Below are 21625 nucleotides of genomic sequence, written 5' to 3'. Positions count from 1 at the left end.
CCCCTTCATCAAACAAGCGCAGTCTAAAAGCCAAGCAGTTAGGATGGCTTGTTGCTTCTGCAGTCGGATGAGCACAGGAGGGACAGGGTGGGATGGGAGTCCACAGCTACTAAGGTGGCAATGGTAGGAGAAGTCATGATCCCTGGGAAGTGGGAACCACAGAGACAGGGAGATAGGAGTCTTACCTTCTTCACCCCACCCTTCACTCAGGCATTTGCTCATTTCCAGCTCCACTGGACAAGCAGCAGAGAAACTGGGCAAAAGTGGTAGCTCTCAAGACAAGTAGGACTTTCTTATTTTTCCCTCTCCTGCTTTCTATCTCTTTGCCTTTCTGTTCTGCTTTCTGGGTAACTTCCTAGATTGCACCTTACAATTTCTTTTTAAACAAAATTTTTAAATTCTTGCATCATGCGTTTAATTTTCAAGATTGCTTTGTGAGTATGCTTTGTTTAAAGCATGTTTTCTTATTCTAAGCACATCTTCTTATCTTCCTGAGGAGATAAAAATTTTCTAGTTAACTTCTTAATAACATATGTGCAGAAAATTATACAAATAAAAAATGCACAGCTCAATAAAGTTTTACCAAGTGATCACACCCATGAAACCACCACCTAAATCAAGAAGTGACTATCACCAGCATCCCAGAAGGCTCTCTCATCCCCTCTCATAATAATCACCACACCAGAGGTGGCAACTATTCTGATTTCTATCACTTTTGCCTGTTTTCGAATTTGTATTTCATAAATGGAATCCTACATTTTTTACTGTCTTGAATCTGGCTATTTGTGCTCGAGATTACATCTGTGATGTTCATTATCTTTGTTTGTGTACCAACAGTTCATTATTTTCATTGCCCTATAGTATTCAGTTTTAAAAATAGAACATGATCTATTTATCGAGTTCACCATTTATGGACATTTGTCTTATTTCCAGGTTTTTTTTGCTATTTTACAAATAGTGCTGCTATGAAACATTCTTGGATTTTTTTGGTGAAAATATATACACTTTAGGAATAAATCTATAACACTATCATTTCTTCCCAGATGTACATTGACATAATATATATATAATATATAGTGATAAAATATGATATACAATATATATTAAACACAATGAAAATTCTAGTACAAGCTTGTTTTTATTTTCTGGATTGACAATATTTTTTAATGTAATCTGGGAGAATATATAAAAATAACAATCATATTTCTGAAAAAAGATGATGACACATTGGTCTATCATACATTAAACTGTATTATAAATAAGTAATCACTAAAATGTTCAGAACTGACAGAATACATAATTCATAGATTAACAAATCAAAAACAGAAAGGAAAAAAGAGACCTTTCTGACAAATTCTACCATGTGTAAAAAACAGTACATAATAACAGAAGTTTAGCAAAGCAAAAATATTGGGAAATTTGACCAAAAAAAAGGCTGTATCCTGACATTTCGCTATTCACCAAATGCACTCCAGTGACTGAAAAAACACTAATTTGACTACATAAAAGTTAAAATATCTATCTAAAATTATAAAAAATTTAAAAGCAAATGACAACGTGGAAAAATACTTCCAGTAAACACGTCAAAGTGTTATCAACTTAAGTGTGTAAATATCCTTTAAAAATCAGTACAATTAATTTATCTTAATAGGAAACTGGCAAAAGAATAGAAAGGTCACAGAAGTATAAATGGGCTGTCAAAGATGATCACAAATCAAATCAATGATGAGCATTAGGAACCATAATGCCTTTAAGAGTGATACAAAGATGAATATAAATATTTTTAAAAACGAAGATTCAAAGCTGACAATGACTAGGGAAATGAACACTCTTATCAAGTGCTGATGGGAATGTAAGTTGTTTCTGAAATTTTGCCAACTTTTATTAAGGATTCGTGTGTTAAGCATCTTCTCTGGCTAGAAATTCAGAAAACCACTGGGTGATGGGTGCGAGTGGAGCACATGAAAGACATGCTCTCTTGAACAGACAAGATGGAAATTTAGGTTAACAATGTTCTGTTGAATGGAAGAAGTGAAAATTTAGGTACTGTAGAAACAGGAATTATATGAACTATACATAAATTCCTACCTCACTTAAGCATATAATAACCTGTGTGACAACAAAGAAACCCAGTTCAGAAACAGGATCTGATTGAATCATCTGCTCCAAGTGGAGAGCCTAAGTTTCCATTCTATTTACCAGGTGCAAATTTTTCCATGCTTTTGCTAACATCTGAAATACATCCTTCCTCTTCATCTTTTAAAATATTGAGTATATTTTACTGACACTTCTATAAACTGTCAGTGGGACTGGGTGCTGATAAAACCTTTTGGAAAGCAATCTGCCAGCATCTGTCAAAATGTCAAATACTTTACCCCAGCAAATTCACTGACCAAAACTTACACCAAGATATATGTACCGTGATATTTCCTACAGAACTGCATCATTACTTATAAAAAGAAAACAAATGAAAATCCTAACTGTCCATCCACAGAGGTGCTTTGCTAAATGATTCCATACAATGGAACATAACATAGCTCCTAAAAAGAATGGGGAAGAGCTTCAAGTGCTGACATACAAAGATCTTCAAGATATGTTATTAGGTGAATTAATCAAGGGGTCTAATAGTATGCACAGTAAGATACTATTTGTGTCAATAAAAAAAGGATACACATATGCTAATCTATGCACAAATTTTTATCAGCAAAGATATATAACAGATTGTTAATGGGGGTTAGCTTTAGAAGGGGGACCAAGGATTGGGGGACAGGGAGAATGGTGAATTTTACTTTCCGTTTTCCCTTTTCCAATGTTTGAATTTTTACCAGTGGAGGGATTTTTACTTTCCTAATTTTTTGGCACCCCATCTGTCTTTCAGGGTACCTTTCCAGTCCATATTCCTCTGATATCTTCCATCCTTTAACCAGTATACTTGCATTTCTTCTTCCTCTAAATTTCTACAGTATATTTTAATATTCCACAGTGTTCCTTATATCGACTGATTTTTTAATTTTTATTTTATATTGGAGTATAGTTAATTAACAATGTTTTGTTAGTTTCAGGTATACAGCAAAGAGACTCAGTTACACATATACATGTATCTATTCCTTTTCCAATTCTTTTCCCATTTAGGTTATTACAGAGTATTAAGCAGAGTTCCCTGTGCTATACAGTAGGTTCCTTAACTTGTTCCTTTTCACATGACCAGATGGTGAAATAGGTCTCATACACTTTGTGTATCCTCTAGAATAGGGATTAACAAATTTCACCTTTAAAGGGTCAGATAGGATATATTTTACACTTTGTGGGCCAGATAGCCTCTGATGAAACTACTCAAAACTACTTGATTCTAACTAAACATCAAAATTTTATTTTTTTCTAAATGGCTTGTTCCATCAACATTTGGCTTCCTATGTTTTGTTTTGTCTCAAAAAGAAACAAAAAAAGTTGAAAGACTAAATCAAAGCTATTTTCTATTTAAAGGGAACACTCTTGCACTGTTGGTGGGAATTTAAATTGACACAGCCACTATGGAGAACAGTATGGAGGTTCCTTAAAAAACTAAAAATAGAACTACCATACGACCCAGCAATCCCACTACTGGGCATATACCCTGTGAAAACCATAATTCAAAAAGAGTCATGTACCACAATGTTCATTGCAGCTCTATTTACAATAGCCAGGACATGGAAGCAACCTAAGTGTCCATCGACAGATGAATGGATAAAGAAGATGTGGCACATATATACAATGGAATATTACTCAGCCATAAAAAGAAACGAAATTGAGTTATTTGTAGTTAGGTGGATGGACCCAGAGTCTGTCATACAGAGTGAAGTAAGTCAGAAAGAGAAAAACAAATACCGTATGCTAACACATATATATGGAATCTAAAAAACAAACAAACAAAAATGGTCATGAAGAACCTAGGGGCAAGATGGGAATAAAGACGCAGACCTACTAGAGAATGGACTTGAGGATATGGGGAGGGGGAAGGGTAAGCTGGGACAAAGTGAGAGAGAGGCATGGACATATATACACTACCAAATGTAAGGTAGATAGCTAGTGGGAAGCAGCCACATAGCACAGGGAGATCAGCTCAGTGCTTTGTGACCACCTAGAGGGGTGGGATAGGGAGGGTGGGACGGAGGGAGACACAAGAGGGAAGTGATATGGGGATATATGTATATGTATAACTGATCACTTTGTTATAAAGCAGAAACTAACACACCATTGTAAAGCAATTATACTTCAATACAGATGTTAAAAAAAAAAAAAGCTATTTTCTATTTAAAAGCCATGTATAAAACCAGCAATTCCAGGAAAGTTTTCTCTTCTTTGATAGCCCTCACACTTCACTTTCTTTCATATGGTATATATAATTATGTACATATGTATTAGTGTTTATAACATGCAAATATTAACTCCAGATTAGATGGTGAACTCCATAGGGAAACTTTTCCAGTATATACCACACCCAGAGCTCAGTAAGGTGGTTTGCACCTGGGAAAGGTTGGGACTAGAGTGAGATGTGTAAGGTGCCCAGGATGAACCATTTAAGAAGGCACTTACTCTCAGGGTCCTGCAAACACAGGGGCTGCCTTAAAAAGGAGTGCCTCCTTAAACCGTGTGCCCTAGGCACCTTACTTGCTTCACCCTGGCCCTGGCCCCGCACCCAGGAGCCTCAGTGTACTCAGAATGACTGCCTGTTAGTGAATAAGCCAGTCAACATGCAAACTCAGGACAAAGGCTACACTCACATAAAGGAAGTTGGCTGCTCCCTCCCAGAAAGCCCTCGCTGGGAAGCACAGCGCAGTCTTAACCTACTGCCGACCAGAGGACAGATCTAGCTCAGGAAAAAAGGGCGTGTCAGGGAGGACTCAGGGCTCCATAAGACAGAGAAGAAAAGGAACAAAATCTCCATTGTCCTTGCAGGGTTTTCACCCAGTCCCACTACAAATGGCTTGGCTGAAAGGGCCCAGAGCACGCTCTGCCTCTTGTCCTCCTGCTGTTATCCTTTTGCTGTATTTCTAGTTTGCTGCTTTGCTCTGCTCAGAAAAGTCAGGAGAGGAGGACACTATCTTTGATTCTTCCTCAAGAATCAAACTCTGGACTTCCCTGGTGGTGCAGTGGTTAAGAATCCACCTGCCAATGCAGGGGACACAGGTTCAATCCCTGGCCTGGGAAGATCCCACATGCCATGGAGCAACTAAGCCTGTGAGCCACAACTACTGAGCCTGTGCTCTAGAGCCCACGAGCCACAACTACTGAGCCTGCGTGCCACAACTACTGAAGCCCGTGTGCCTAGAGCCTGTGCTCCACAACAAGAGAAGCCACCGCAATACAACAAAGAGTAGCCCCCGTTCGCCGCAACTAGAGAAAGCCTGTGCGCAGCAATGAAGACCCAACGCAATCAAAAATGAATTAAATAAACTTATTTAAAAAAATCAAACTCTGACTTGTCTGTGTCCCTGCAGAAGAACACTGCTTGTACCAATTTACATTCCCACCAACAGCGTAGGAGGGTTCCCTTTTCTCCACATCCTCTCCAGCATTTATTGTTTGTAGATTTTTTGATGATGGCCATTCTGACCGGTGTGAGGTGATACCTCATTGTAGTTTTGATTTGCATTTCTCTAGTAATTGGTACAGCCACTACAGAAAACAGTATGGGGGGTTCTTAAAAAACTAAAAATAGAACTATCATATGACCAGGAATCCCACTCCTAGGCATACACCAGAGAAAACCATAATTCGGAAGGATAGATGAACCCCAATGTTCACTGCAGCACTATTCACAATAGCCAGGACATAGAAGCAACCTAAATGTCCATCAACAGAGGAATGGATAAAGAAGATGTGGTACATATATACAATGGAATATTACTCAATCATAAAAAAGAACAAAATAATGCCATTTGCAGCAACATGGATGGACCTAGAGACTGTCATACTGAGTGAAGTAAGTCAGACAGAGAAAGACAAATATATGATATCGCTTATATGTGGAGTCTAAAAAAAGGTTATAAATTAACTTATCTACAAAACAGAAATAGAGTTACAGATGTAGAAAATAAACTTTTGGTTATCAGGGGGTAAGGGAGGGGAGCGATAAATTGGAAGATTGGAATTGACATAAATACACTACTATATATACAATAGATAACTAATAAGGGCCTACTGTATAGCACAGGGAACTCTACTCAATACTCTGTAATGGTCTATATGGGAAAAGAATCTAAAAAAGAGTGGATGTATGTATATGTATAACTGACTCACTTTGCCGTACACATGAAACTAACACAACATTATAAATCAACTGTACTCCAATAAAAATTAAAAAAAAAAAAAGAACACTGCTTGAAGCTTCTGTGAAAGAGTGTTTTCCCAACTGAGTCTCTGGGGTTCAGACTAGCCCAGAAAAGTCAAATGACAGAGAAGGCTGCGTTCCTTCCCCATTTCTAAATGCATTTGCATTACACCAGCTCACAAAAGTCGGGCCTTATACCTCTGTGTACATTTTACATACTGCCTAGGACCTTGCTTACCTTAGGAAAGTACATTTAACACTCCTCTTCGGGCATCTATGCTATAAAAGAAGGTACTATGTAAAAAGACAGAGCGGAAAAGCCTCCTAACACTTATGAACCTCCAGTCTAGCAGGGAGAATATAAACAAAAACCATAGTTTCCAGCACAACTTCAAGCATTTACCAGTGTCTGCCATTTTACACCACTGTGAATAGTGGTGGTATAAGGAAAGATAAAAACTAACACATAAAGAACACCTACAAAAAGCCAGGTACTACAGGAGATGCTTTTACACATTTCAGAACAATTCTGTGAGGGAAGCCGTCTTTCCCCATGTGGAGGTGAGAAAAATGAGGCTACAAGGTTAAAAGTGACATGTCCAAGAACACACAACAAGTGGGTTACGGAGACAGAATCTGACCTGAGGTCTGTCAGATTCTAAAGCCTGTGCATGCTATCATTTCCCCAGGTTGTATAGAAACAATCAGAAAAACTTACCGTGTAGTAATCATACCAGCGGGCTCTAGGGAAATATGCAGTGACATTTCTGGCGTTCTAAAATTAAACAACAAAAAAAAACAAGGCATGAGAAGTAGGCTCAGCTCTCTAGGGCAGAGAAACCATTTGCACAGTAAAGGGGTCAAAACAATGTAATGGCCTTGGACCCACAGGGCTCTTCTCTCTAGAGGTCACCAGTGTTGGGAAAGGCTCCCTTCTCTGATCCCTTCTCAAACTGGGGAGATCTGCGTAACCAAAAATGGTGGCTTCTGTAAAACCCTTTGGGATCCGGGACTTAAGGGGGAAAAAAAAATCATCATTTACTTATAGACTTATCCCATACCCTCTCTAAAGAGACAAACTGAGGTTGGGGGCGTCTAGAGCAGAAAAAAAATTTGTAGGTTTACGGCACCAATACTTCAGAAATTATGATTAGTGCAGTAAGTTTTGGAGAAGATCTGGTTAACTGTTATTTTAATTCGAAGCCTAATCATTGATAAATGAAGTAAAGAAATGGCTGCCTGAGGACCTCTTTTGGAGGAAGGGAAGAGCTAGCCAGCAACAAAATTATACACATTGCTACAAACAGTCCTTCTGAAAAGTTTTGTTTTAATGGTGATAGAGGATAGCAAGGATTTCCTTATAGTTCTGCCCCACCTGACTCATACTCCTTCTTTCAGTTAAAGAAGAAATGATTATATCTTCAAATATATCAAAGGGTTTTTTCCTTCTTGATTATCCGATGAATCAGAATTCGTTATACTGATTTTAAAGACAAGGGAGCTGAGGACCAGAACATCTAAGTGACGAACTTCAGCTCAGAGGGAGAGGAAGAGACAGAGGTAGAATAAGAAACCACATCTCAGGACCCCATCAGATGGGGCCTCTTCTTTTCGACTAGTCACCGGCCTCATAGCTGGGATCCTCTATTCATCAGAGGCCTCCATACTCACAGGCTCCAGGACGGGGCTGACCAGGAAGGCTGGGCCCAGAAGGAACTGACTGTCTACATCCCAGGTCACCTGGTCTGACACAAACCTGGAGAGGGAAACCAAGGTATCACAATTAGGACCCCTACAGGACTCCAGATCGAGGCCTTGAAGAAACTCTTCAAGTTCAGACCCAAGTTGGAAATCCAGCCGCATCCTATACCATCTTTTATTCTTTCCCTAGGTCGACCTTAATTAGATACATGCTCACTTTCTACATGTCATGTTCTTCAAACCCCAGAAATGGCTGGATTTAGACACATTCTCACCTATCAATATCTCCACACGTTTCTTAACCACAGCACATTTTAACACAAGAATGGCCTCCATTCCTCAGATATCCCCCTGGAATGCCTTCTTTCGTGACCTGAGCTACTATAAAGGATAGGTAGGTCTTTACAGGCCCAAATTAGAAAGAAATTATTCTGTGTTGCATTGTATATCATTCTGAAATTTTTCAAAAAAAATCAATAGTCTTTTACCAAAGAGCTAAGGTGTGACTGACACCATGCTAAAAGGAGTCATAACGTACGGTCTGTGCCTAGAGAGCTTTTGGCAAAGGCAGTCATGCCTTTAATTTGGAAGAATTGTTTTCTTCAACCGCCACCATATAGAATAAAATTATCACTTAGTCTTTGGTATCCTCGCTAGACACTCACTCATGGAGAAGAGGCCGCACGACAGTGCTGCCCTCCGTGTTGGCCCTGTGCATCAGGGTGTACAGATATGGCAACAGGGCGTATCTGGTCTGCAGGACACTTCTGGCGATAGTCACAAAGGTAGAATCCCAGGACACAGGGTCTTGCCTCTAAGGAGAAAAAAAGTGTTCAGGGCTCAACTTAGGGGACCTGGGGGACGTAAGGAGATCACTGAACATTTATTCCAAATGAAGATCAAACAAAGCTAAACCAACGATGACTATAGATGAGACTCAAAGAATATTCTTAATGGACCAAAAGAGGTCACTGAAGCTTTCCCAGGACAGTTGAAAAAATTCCCCATAAGAAATGGGGGGTGGGGTATATATTTGGTACAATGCCCAAACTGAAAGAATACTAATTCATTGAAACATGAGGATTTTTTCATGTACTTGTTGGCTATTTGTGTATCTTCTTTGAAAAAATGTCTATTCAGTTCCTCTGCCCATTTTTAAATCAGATTTAAAAAAATTTTTTTTGCTATTGAGTTGTATGAGTGCCTTATATATTTTGGATATTAACCCTTTATCAGATACATAGTTTGCAAGTATTTTCTCCCATTCTGTGGGTTGTCTTTTCATTTTGTTGATTCCATGCAGAAGCTTTTTAGTGTGATGTAGTCCCAGTTCTTTAATTTTGCTTCTGTTCTTTGTGCTTTTGGTGTCATATCAAAAAAAAAGGTGCCAATAACAATGTCAAGTAGATTTTTCCCTATGTTTTCTTCTAGGAGTTTTATGGTTTCAGGTCTTAATCCATTTTGAGTTAATTTTTTGTGAGTGTGGTAAGATTTGAGTTATTTTTGTGAGTGTGCCTGTGATTATCTAGTTTTACCAACATCATGCATTAAAGAGACTATGCTTTCTCCACAGAGTATTTTTGGCTCTCTTGTCAAATATTAGTTGACAGTACATGCAAAGGTTTATTTCTGGGCTCCGATTCTGTTCCATTGGTCTATTATTTTTTATGCCAATACCATACTGTTTTGATTACTAGACCATGTAGTTTTGATTATTATAGCTTTGTAATATAGTTTGAAATCAGGAGGCCTGATGCCTTTAGTTTTGTTCTTTCTCAGGACTGCTTTAGCTGTCTGTGGTCTTTTGTAATTCCATACTTTTAGGATATTTTTTTCTATTTTCGTGAAAAATCCCATTAGAATTTTGATTGGAATTACATTGACTTCATAGATGGTTTTAGTATGGACATTTTAAAAATGTTAATTCTTCTGATCCATGAACACAGAATATTTTTCTACTTGTCTCTTTCATCAGTGTCTTACAGTTTTCAGTGTACAGATCTTTCACCTTGGTTAAGTTTATTGCTAAGTACTTTATTGTGTTCTGATGCTATTGTGAATGGGATTGTTTTCTTTATTCCTTTTTCAGATATTTCACTGTTAGTGTATAGAAAGGCAATCGAATTCTGTATGTTGATTTGATATTGTGCAACTTCACTGAATTCATTGATTAGTTTCTAATAGTTTTTTGGTGACATCTTTAGGATTTTCTGTATATAAGATCATATAAACTGTAAACAGAGACCATTTTACTTCTTCCCTTCTGATTTGAATGCTTTTTTTTTTCTCATCTGATGGCTCTGACTAGGACTTCCAGTACTATGTTGACTAGGAGTAGTGAGAGTGGGAACCCTTGTCTTTGTCCTGATCTTAGAGAAAAAGCTTTCAACTTTTCACTGTTGAGTATAATATTAGCTGTGAGCTTGTCATATACAGCCTTTATTATGTTGAGGCACATTCCTTCTATAATCAATTTGTTGAGAGTTTTTAATCATGAAAGGATGTTGTATTTGTCAAGTCTTTTTTTTCCTGCACCTATTAAGATGATCATATTTTTACCTTTTATTCTATTAACGTGGTATATCACATGACTTGCATATATTGAACCATCCTTGCATCCCAAGGTTAAATCCCACTTGATCATGATGCATCATTCTTTCAGTGTGCTGTCAAATTCATTGTACTAATATTTTGTTAAAACTTTTTAGAACTATATTCATCAGGGATATTGGCCTGTTTTTCTTTTCTTGTAGTATATTGGCCTCTTCTTCTTTTCTTGTAGTGTCCTTATCTGCTTAAGTATCAGGGTAATGCTGTTCTTGTAAAATTAGTTTGGCAGTGTTCCCAAACCTTTAATATTTTGGAGGTGAGAAGTACTGGCATTAATTCTTTTTTAAATGTTTTACAGACTTCACCAGGGAAGCCATCTGGTCCTGGGATTTTCTTTTTTGGGAGATTTTTGATTACTGATCTCCTTACTCATTACTGGTCTGTTCAGATTTTCTATCTCTTCATGATTCAGTCTTGGTAGGTTCATGTTTCTAGAAATTTATCCATTTCAACCAGGTTGTCCAATTTGTCAGTATATAATTGTTCATAGTAGTCTCTTATGATCTTTTATATTTCTGTGGTATCAGTTATAATGTCTCCTTTTTCATTTACAATTTTATTTATATTTGAGCTTCCTCTGTTTTTGTCTTAAGAAATCTAGCTAAAGGGTTGCCAATTTTGTTTATCTTTTCAAAGAACCAGCTCTTAGTTTCATTGATCTTTTCTATTTTCTGGTCTCTATTTTATTTCTGCTCTGATCTTTGTTATTTCCATTCTTCTGCTAACTTTGGGCTTAGTTTGTTCTTCTTTTGCTAGCTCCTTGAGGTGTAAAGTTAGGCTGCTTATTTGATATCTTTCCTTTTTCTATAAACTTCCCTCTTAGGACTTGGAATGGTAGTTATCAGGGGCTGGGAGGTGAGAGAAATGGGGAGATGTTGGTCAAAGAGTAAAAACTTCTTGTTATAAATTAAATATTTCTGGTGATATAATGTACAGCATGGTGTCCATAGTTAACAATACTGTATTATATACTTGAAAGTTGCTAAGAGCGTAGATATTAAATGTTCTCACAACAAAAAAGAAATGGTAATTATGTGACATGATAGAGGTGTTAACTGACCCTACTGTGATAATCATTTCACAATATATAAGTATATCAAATTTAAAAAAAGAAACATGAGGGTTTAATGGTTTTGAAGATGTCCTTGGGGAATATAGACTACATTACTTGTAGTTCAAAAAGGGAGTCTGTGTTCCTGGTGACACAGAACTTTTGAGCTCTGAGCTCAATGTCCTACCCTGGCCCCAATGGTGTTGTGGTTCCTCGAGAAGGGGTAAAAGGCCCCCAGCTGCATCCAGCGAGCACACATTTCATATTCAGCATCTTGAAAGAATCCACAAATATCTGCTCCTGTCTGAAACAGGGTAGAATAAAATGTGGTCGTTAATGATTTCCGAAAGATATCACCATCTGCTTGATGATTAGGAGTAATCCAAAGGACACTTACAAAGGATATGCCGAAGAGGCTAAACTCCATCATGCCTGCAACGAGAACCACAGCTGTGTCAGACAAGGCACTCATGACCTGCCTCCTCTTCCCTCCTTGGAGAAGCCTTGATCGAAGATCCCAACTCCTCTCCTCTCCCAACAGCCCACACACCAATGATAGATTTCCTCAGCTGGTCCCACGCGGCCGTGTTGTCACCCAGCCAGTGTCCTCCCCAGCGGCCAGAAGAGGGAAAAGTGGAGCGAGTGATGACGATCCCTCGCTGTCCCGTCACCTCCTGCACAGCTCTGCTCGGAGGGGAACAAGGGGGTGATTTAAGGCACAGCAGGTGAGGAAAGGCCACAAACCTTCTCCTCCCAGAGCTCCTGAGCCTAGGGCATGGTGACAAAATATCTCCTGTGTCACAGAAGGGAATATGGAAATCTAAGCCATGAGGTTCCTTACTGACTGACTCCATATGATGGTGATATTAAAAGTTGTGTCTTTACATTGTGTTTTATAGTGTTTCATATAAAAAAAAGCTTCACAACGTAATAAACTCACAAGATCACCTAAAAATAATAGGTAATCATTAAATTTTGCTATTTATTTACTCAATACTTAGTTTTATATATTTGGGAAAGAAGAAGATGAATTCCTTTATAAGGCTTTCCTTAGGATACTTCTTATTAAGCATGGAATGAGCACACAAAATGGTACAGTGATAATTAAGTAGAACACCAGTTGGCTACCCAACAAGAGTGACAAAATATAAATTCTAATAGAGATGAGTCACTTTTGAAGAAAAGGAAAGAGGTAGCCAGTCCTCTGTGTTCCCTTACAATAACTAAAGTTATTATAGCATCATCCACGCTGCGTGATAAACTTATGTCTCCACGTGTATTTCCTCCACTAGGACTATTCGTCTCTTACTTAAATAAGGACCACGCCTTATTTAAATCTGTCCTGCTAACTAGGATCACAGGGTCTGGCTCCGTGCTCATGAATATTTAATAAATGAGAATTGCGACAGAGCTATAATTAAAGTCTTCTTAACTCTTGGAAGAGGGAATGAAAGGACGAGCAGTGTAGCTTCATCAGTCCCTGGCTGTCCCTGCAGGCTGTCCCGACTGGAGAAGGCAGTTGATGACTCACTCGTACGTGGGTCTGGTCTGGGACCACCCGTACAGGCTGTGCACGTCATAGTGCCGCAGCGGGGAGCCGTCAGGCAGGAGATGCTGGCTCTCCATGCACAGGGTCTTGCTGCTCAGGCCCCTGTCCCTGGACTCCAAATCTGAGGAGAAAGATCTAGTGATGTGAAATCCACCCCTGCCTGATCCTGTTTATCCTTGACCTCTCCTCATGGGATTGGACTCTGGATCATAAGACTAACTTGACCCCTGCATGGGTCCCTCTCCTCCCCAGGGGCATGGAAACATGCCCGGCTCTGAGCTACAATGGAACTCACAGGTGTTTTCAACATCCAGGGCCCCGGAGGGTTCCCCAGGAGAAAGCAGGGGCATGGGGAAGAACGCAGTTGTCAAACACTTACTGAGTGACAGGCTCCAACCTAGGCTTTTAACATGTACATTATTTTATGTAATTCTTATCATAGTTCTATGGAGAAGATATCATTATCTTCCTTTTACAGTTTAAAAAACTGAGATTAGAAAATAGCAAGTAATCTGCTAAAGGTCACACAACTCACAGAGAGTATAATTTCCGGAGCCAAGATATGAACACAAGTACAACACCAAAGTCATTGACTCCATGATAAGGTGAGGCCATTACTTTCCACCCACTGGTGACACAATAAATTCCTGTGGAGGGATTAACATGAGCCTGAAGAAGTAAGACACTATAGCTGTGGGATCCTTTGGAGACATCACCACAGTTAAGTGTTTTTTGAAAAAAATTTGAGAAACTTACCCAAAGGGGCCAATAACTTGCCTACACCCAACTGGGTAAAGTTCTTGGAGTGTGTTTGTCTTTGGTCCCCCCAAAACCAGAGTGTCAGTCAGGATGTCCCTGAACATCAGGATAAATGTCTGGCTGCTGGACTCTTGCAGCTCACTCCCTGCAGCCATGGCACTGCCAGTAGAGGAGGCCAAGGGTCCTTACATGGCATGTAGGGAGGGTGGTTCAGACAGGCATCCTTGCAGCCTGGAGGGACTGCCCCACTCACGAAGCTTGCCGGTTCATTCATATCCTAGAAATGTCAAACACAGGAATACTTTACTTTTAAAAAGAATTATATACTGTCAACTCAGAGACAAGGAAGTAGAGAATAATTGTTCACCATCCAGTAATTCCATAGATACCAGCCCAGGGAGATTCATCAAATCCAGCTTGAAAAAGATCTATTAAGCCCTACAGAATGACTGGCTGGGGGATTTGAAAAATAATTCTCACTCAGGGTGTGAGGCAGGCTCAGTTCCAAGGAATTCCTGGTAATCAGCTTGGAATTCTACAGCAAGAACTTCAGACAAGGTACAAGGTATGAGGAGTATCAGAATGGTCCACTCCAGATTGGAGGAACTGCAGTCTGATACATCCAAAGTCTTTCTTGGATGATTATTACCCCTTTTGATTAAAGGTCAGTAATACATATGCTTGGGCACACAAGATAGAAACACACCTATCCCCATGTACACAGACACAAACACACACACTTACAATCCACATGCCATCAAACTTCAAGCTCTTCTCTGGATCCCGTGGATTGGTGTACATTTCTCTCAACTCCCTTTTCCACCATGTGATGGTTGAATTACGGAGAAAGTCTGGGAAGGCCACATAAGCTCGGTATTGCTGTAAAAAGTAAATACAATTTATTTGTCCCAAACAAATATATTAGACAGAAAACAGGCATTTCCTAAAAGCTTAACTCATGCAAAGCCTATACTGTGTGGTGATAGTTAATCCAGAGTTATGAGCTTTAGTAATGTTCTTGGCTTATTTGAAATACAATGAGCTCAAAGAACAGAAATGAGCACAAATGAGACACCGTCTTATCATTTGGAAAGCATCCATGGACTGTTTTCCTCTTTGTATCAACATGAATGGTAGCCATCAACACCCTGAACTCACTTTTTCCATCATTAGGTACCCACCCCTCAACTCCTGCCCTGCGATGTCCTAAGCACTCCTCAAAGACAAAGCATGAGCCAGGGAGACTGCAGCTTGAAAGGGGCAGACAGCAGATGCATTGTCAACAGGTTGAAAAGAAACATCCAGCTGATCCTCTCCTATCTCATTCCCAGTAGGAAAAAAGGGTGAGAAGTAAGACTGCATTTTATTACATAAGACTATCTAACTGATATGTATCTGGGTTTTCTATGGTTTCAGAATCACTTGAAAAGTGCAGTTGTGTGTCAACTAAATTGGGAGGACTTAAAGAGGAAGCTTCAACTTCCCTTTCTCTTATCTTCTTCAAATAATAAAAAACTGTCTTTATTTTAACCTGGAAAATGGACCCAAGGTATAACTCCTGAACTATAGCCCTTTTGAGAGCAAGGCCCTCGTTGACCTTTGTATTCCCCAACCATGCTTAGCTTAGTAGCTGACATAAGATAAATGTTCAGAGCATAATTGTAAATTCACACCACTTAGCAATAGCAAATATTCTTAAATTTCTATATAGCTATGATGCTTGTTATGGAGCTTTATGGTCTTTTGTATGTCTCAGTAAATTGGTTCCTCTGTGTTCATCAGTGCATTTCAAGAGTTAAAAAGCTAAATAATGCTGGTGGCAAGAGTGTGGGTGGGGAGGAAACAACAGAAAAAGGACTTGGTCTAGGGAACCTCCAGTACCTATACATGATAGGCAAAAGGCAAGTGGAATCCAAATGTCTAGAAAAAAGGCCAAAAAGAACACAAAGAAAGAACCAGAAATGGATCAGTGTACAGGGATCCAGCTCACAGAGAACTTCTGAGGTAGTGAGCCACACCACTGAGCATCTCGTGAAAGGGAGGCATGCCAAGGTTGCCTTTTTGTTAGAAAATGGAGGTAGAAACATGGACCCAACAAAATAGAACCTTTCACCAGAAACAGAGAGCTCCAGCTCAGGCAGGGTTAGAAACATGGGGTAGAGGAGGGAAGTGGAGAATTGGAATAAACAGTGTCAATACCAGCTGTGTCCAAGTGATAACTGAATCCCAAATGAGATACAAGTGAGAAACTTGACTACGATTTATTAACCCCACTAAAAGGTGCTCTGACCCTTACCCATGAAATTAAAACTGTTCTGCTGCTCTCCAAGGTACTGGCTCTGCCCCAGTCCTGTCTGTATTCCACTCTCGCCTCATTGCTTCTGTCCTCGCTTTCCCTAGTCCTCAATTCATGATGTACCCACTTGCATGTCTGGTCCCAGGATTACTTATCACAATCCATTGTGTGCTACCAAGATGCAATTCCTAGGCTCCATGCCAGGCTTACTGTATTAAACATCTAAGCTTCAGATCCAGTAGCCTCAGGCCCACTAATCTCATCAAGTGGGTCTTATTAATATAAATAGTTAAAATCATTCTATCTATTGAGAATATCTTATGTGCTACCTAACAAACACTGCAACCCCCTAATGAAGTATTTCTCATCAGGGGCACAATTGGCATTTAGGGCAGGAGAATTCTTGGTGGAAAATCCCCTGCAATTGGGCATCCCTGGTCACTGCCTACAAAATGTCACTTGGTGCTCCCCTTGCAATAATCAAAACTGTCCCACAGATTTCCAAATGCCCTCAAGGTGGCAGTATTGCCTCTAATGGTCCATGCACTGTAGGGCTCACACAGGGGTAGCCAACTTCTTGATTGCTGAAGTGGCCCTCTCCCCAGCATACTGATTTAAAAGTCATGGTACTGCCATAAAAACAGACACATAGACCAGTGGAACAGAATAGAAAGCCCAGAAATAAACCTACACATGTGCAGTCAATTAATCTTTGACAAGGGTGCCAAGAACACAAATGGGGAGAGGACAGTCTTCTGTTAACAGTGTTAGAAAAACGTGGATATGTAGAGAACTAACGTATGGACACCAAGCGGGGGAAAGCAGCGGGGGGTGGGGGTGGGATGAATTTAAGTAAAAAGAAAAACATGGATATCCACATGCAAAAGAATGAAACTGGACTCCTATCTTACACTGCTCACAAAAATTAATTCAAAATGAATTAAAGACTTAAATGGAAAACCTGAAACCATAAAACTCCTAGAAAAAAACACAGGAAAAAGCTCCTTGACATTGGTCTTGGCAATGATTTTTTTCGATTTGACACCAAAAGCACAAGCAACAAAAGCAAAAATAAACAAGTGGGATTACATCAAACTGAAAAGCTTCTCCACAGTTAAGGAAACAATCAACAAAATGAAAACGCAACTTACAGAATAGGAGAAAATGTTTGTAAATCAAATATCTGATGAGTTAATATCGGAAGTGTATAAGGAGCTTATACAACTCTATAGCAAAAAAAACAAAAAACAAAAAAAACCCCACAAATATATTGATTTAAAAATGGACAAAGGACCTGAACAGACATATTTCCAAAGAAGGCATACAAATGGCCAACAGGTACATGAAAAGGTTCTCAGCAACACTAATCATCAAGGAAATGCAAATCAAAACCACAATCATAATCTGTTAGGACAGCTTTTATGAAAAAGATGAGAGATAACAAGTGTTGGCAAGGATGTGAAGAAAAGGGAACCCTTGTGCACTGCTGGGGGGAATATAAATTGGTACAGCCACTACAGAAAATACTGGGTTAGCAAAAACTTCGTTAGGGTTTTTCCATAAGATGTTATGGAAAAACCAGAACAAACTTTTTGGCCAATCCAATAGTATGGCATTCCCTCAAAAAATTAAAAATAGAACTACTGTATTATGCAGCAATTCTACTTCTGGGTATATATCCTGAAGGAAGCAAAATCAGCATCTTGAAGAGATATCTGTACTCCCATGTTCACTGCAGCATTTATTCACAATAGCCAAGATGTTGAAGTAACCTAAGCGTCTGTCCACAGATGAATGGATAAAGAACGTGTGGTGTCTATACATACAATGGAATATTATTCAGCTATGAGAAAGAAGGAAAACCTGCCATTTGCAACAAAATGGATAAACCTAGAAGGCATTATTCTGAGTGAGATAAGCCAGACAGAGAAAGACAAATTCTGTATGATTTCACTTATATGTGGAATCTGAAAAAAAAAAAAAAAAGTTGAACTCATAGAAACAGAGAGTAGAGTGGTGATTACCAGGTGTCAGGGGGTGGGGGAAATGAGGAGATGCTGGTCAAAGGTTGCAAGCCTTCATTTATAAGATGAATATGTTTCTGAGCCTAATGTACAACATGGTGATTGTCATTAATAATACTGTATCGTATACTTAAATGTTGCTGAGAGTAGATCTTAAACATTCTCACCACACAGTACACAAATGGCAACTACGTGAAATGATGGATGCGTTACTTAACCTGATTCTCATAATCATTTCATGATATATATGTATATCAAATTATCACATTGTACTCTTTACATATATACAATTTTGTCAATTATATGCCGTTAAGCTGGCGGAAAATGCTAAAAACTAAATAAATAAAGTCAAGGAGCCCATGATCCTGAATTTCTCTGGTGGATTCCTATGTCCATGTGGGCTGCCTGGACCATGAAACTTAAAGTGATCTTCTGTGAGAAGCAACAGAGATTACAGCAAGCTAGGTTCTCTCCCTTGGATCCTCATCTGAGATCCACTGCAAGTAAGAACCTGTTCCCAGAAGAGTGCAAGTTTTAACGTATGGCTGGAAACTGGGAGATAAGATCAAAGTTGGGAAACCCAAGGAAAGATGGGGGGATTTATAAGAGAGAAGATGGAAAAGCCTGTCCATGAAAAAAAAGAGGTACAGAGAAAATTACCCAATCACTAAAGACAGGGGTGGGAGACTGTTTAAAAGGGATACGCAAGGCAAAAACAACTGCAAATACAACAATAATGAAAACAACAATAAATACACTAATTCAGGCAAAAGGCACTGTTTCTTCGAGGTATCATTCAGTGGAAATTTCATGGATGTTTGCAATCTGACAGCCTTGGATTGGAAATCACCACTCTGTCACCTAAAAGCATGGACAGAAGTAATTTAAGCTCTCTGAGTCTTAGTTATGCAAAGTATAATAATATCTACCTCCCAACTGGGGTAAAATATTGCATGTAAAGTGACTGGCACACAGAGAGACACACAGGACATGTTCCCCACATAAGTTTCCTCATCTTGCGCCCATGCCAATGCCATGGGGATGTCCAGTATCCTAAGTATGGCTGCACCTTCCTGGCAACCCTGATTTCACCCAACATCCATACAGGCCCTTTACCTCCACTTGACTTTCCCAGTCTAGAGAACTGTTGATAACAATATCAGGAAAATCAGGCCAGACCTGTGAAGAGAAAAATGTTTAAAAGCAATGCACTAGATAATCTCTCTTACATAGCATTTCCTAAGAAACTATAAACCATGTCCTAGAGGTGATTAATTTGATTTTCTTGTAGGGTTGATCTAAAGAAAAGTGGATCTCACAATGCACAAACATTCCTTTAAAATTCCTTAACAGTGGTGACAAATACTGATGGAGAAAATGACAACTTCTGACCTCAGAGTCCAAACAGAAAAGAAAAAAAAAAATGTACAAACACACTAACAGTGTGGGGATTAGTGGATCACTGCTCAGAGCATACCTTTCCCCAAACAATGCTTCCATCATTCGGATCTTTGATGAAGGTATCGTCCTCCACACCCCGCGTGAAAGGGGGATAGGGCTTTGTCTCGTTGCCAGAAATGGCTGGGTCCTGAAATCAAAGCACAGGTCAGGTGAGAAAACCAAAGCCAGGGTAGAAAAATGGAGAACTCTTCAAAAGTGGAGGCATCAGCTTCCACCTGAGCTGTAGAGCTTCTGTGAATCCAGGGAAATACACTTTTCTTATTGAAGCTCAACTTCTCTACTCACAGCATGGAAGAAAACACAAGTATAAAGCTTTCTGCACCAAATCCCATTCACTCTTCCAAACAGACTCCGCCCATTCACACAGGGACTCACCAGAATGAGGATGACCCGCATCCCATCGGCCTTCATTCGAGTAATCAGAGCTGGAAGCCCCTGAAACTCGGGGCTGAGGGTGAAGACCAGCTGCCGTTCCATGTAGTCGATGTCCACGTACTGCACGTCCTGGAAGAGGACAAAGGAAACTTGCAAAAGTCCAGGTTCCACGTGAGAACAGCGCTCCACTAACCAATGGTGAATTTCAGTCGGCATCATTTTGATTCTTTCAAATCCCACCTCTGTTATTTGTTAGGTATTAGGTTCTGGAAAATTCACCTAATTTTCAAATTTTGAGTCGTAAAATAGAAAAAAACTAAATTTGCAAAGAATACGATGATAATGCCGAACTGGCAAGGCTGTGGAGATAAATGAAAGCAGCAGGTGAAAGTGCTTTGTGAAGGGCCCATATAAGGAGAGACTGTGGTTACCACCCCCATCCCCAGAGGCTGCCCCTGGTATCAGTAGCTCATACTCAGAAAAAATAACATAATGTAAACTACCCGGTACTAATACAACGTGGATAGTAAGCCCATTAAAACAAAACAAACAAAAGCAACTGTAATTGCTTTGGAATCACTAATCCTGGGGGTTATCAGACACAGCTTTCTTATTAAGAATAAAATATTGCATGCTATACTTTCCGTTAGTAGGAACAATCATAAACAATAGAAAAATCAATAGAATAAAATTAAGTATGTAAATGGTTTATGGGACCAGTTCTCTGATTAGTGGACCCCTCTCATCTTCAAGTGAAGGTGGAGTTTGTTTCCATAATTATTTCCTTTGGAAACCAGTCCCAAGATCCCTACATTCAACCAGGAATTAGCTCAAAGCTGTGGGAACACTGGGCTGCAGTGCCAGCAAAGCGTTGGAACTGAGGTTATATCTACACACACAGTGGTCTGACTGAATTTGGGTCAATTTCTTTTTTTTTTTTTTTTTTTTTTTAGGTACGCGGGCCTCTCACTGTTGTGGCCTCTCCCGTTGTGGAGCACAGGCTCCGGATGCGCAGGCTCAGTGGCCATGGCTCACGGGCCCAGCCACTCCACGGCATGTGGGTTCTTCCCGGACTGGGGCACAAACCCATGTCCCCTGCATTGGCAGGCAGACTCTCAACCACTGCGCCACCAGGGAAGCCCAGTCAATTTCTTTTAATTAAGCAAAACTACTCTCTGGGCAACATTTTTACAGTAGCAAGAATGTTTTTGACTAGATGTTGTGAAGTCATGTGAAAGAAACGGAAGCATGATCTAGCAGAAAGAGCCCTCAGGGCTGACCCAATGCCTTCCTCCTTTGGCAAATCACTGTGACTCTTCAAGCTGGGGACAATGACATCCCCCCCCTTATACTACTACTGGGTAGGGGTGAGGCTAAGTGTGATACTGTATGAGAAAGTACTTTGTAATTTTATAGAACCTGATAAAAATCAGACAAACTAATCCAGATACAGAGACAAGGGTTGGCCATGCGGTCCCAGAGCCAGTAA

At 39.6% G+C, this 21625-nt stretch overlaps 1 protein-coding gene across 1 annotated transcript in view; it reads right to left on the bottom strand.

Moving 5' to 3' along the window:
* MGAM (maltase-glucoamylase) overlaps positions 1-21625 on the bottom strand; it is a gene marked incomplete at both ends in the record, with an annotated part of 81339 nt that overhangs the window by 8972 nt on the left and 50742 nt on the right. The window contains 12 exons of the mRNA XM_079711008.1: positions 7029-7085; positions 7982-8066; positions 8677-8825; positions 11860-11976; positions 12070-12104; positions 12223-12356; positions 13204-13342; positions 14170-14257; positions 14725-14859; positions 19417-19479; positions 19778-19888; positions 20137-20265. Coding sequence (XP_079567134.1) covers positions 7029-7085; positions 7982-8066; positions 8677-8825; positions 11860-11976; positions 12070-12104; positions 12223-12356; positions 13204-13342; positions 14170-14257; positions 14725-14859; positions 19417-19479; positions 19778-19888; positions 20137-20265 — 1242 coding nt within the window. The remainder of the gene's footprint in view (positions 1-7028; positions 7086-7981; positions 8067-8676; positions 8826-11859; positions 11977-12069; positions 12105-12222; positions 12357-13203; positions 13343-14169; positions 14258-14724; positions 14860-19416; positions 19480-19777; positions 19889-20136; positions 20266-21625) is intronic.

The sequence above is a fragment of the Hyperoodon ampullatus genome, assembly GCF_949752795.1.
Source record: "Hyperoodon ampullatus genome assembly, chromosome: 9".
Lineage (NCBI taxonomy): Eukaryota > Metazoa > Chordata > Mammalia > Artiodactyla > Ziphiidae > Hyperoodon > Hyperoodon ampullatus.
This window is presented reverse-complemented; position numbering and strand designations above follow the sequence as displayed.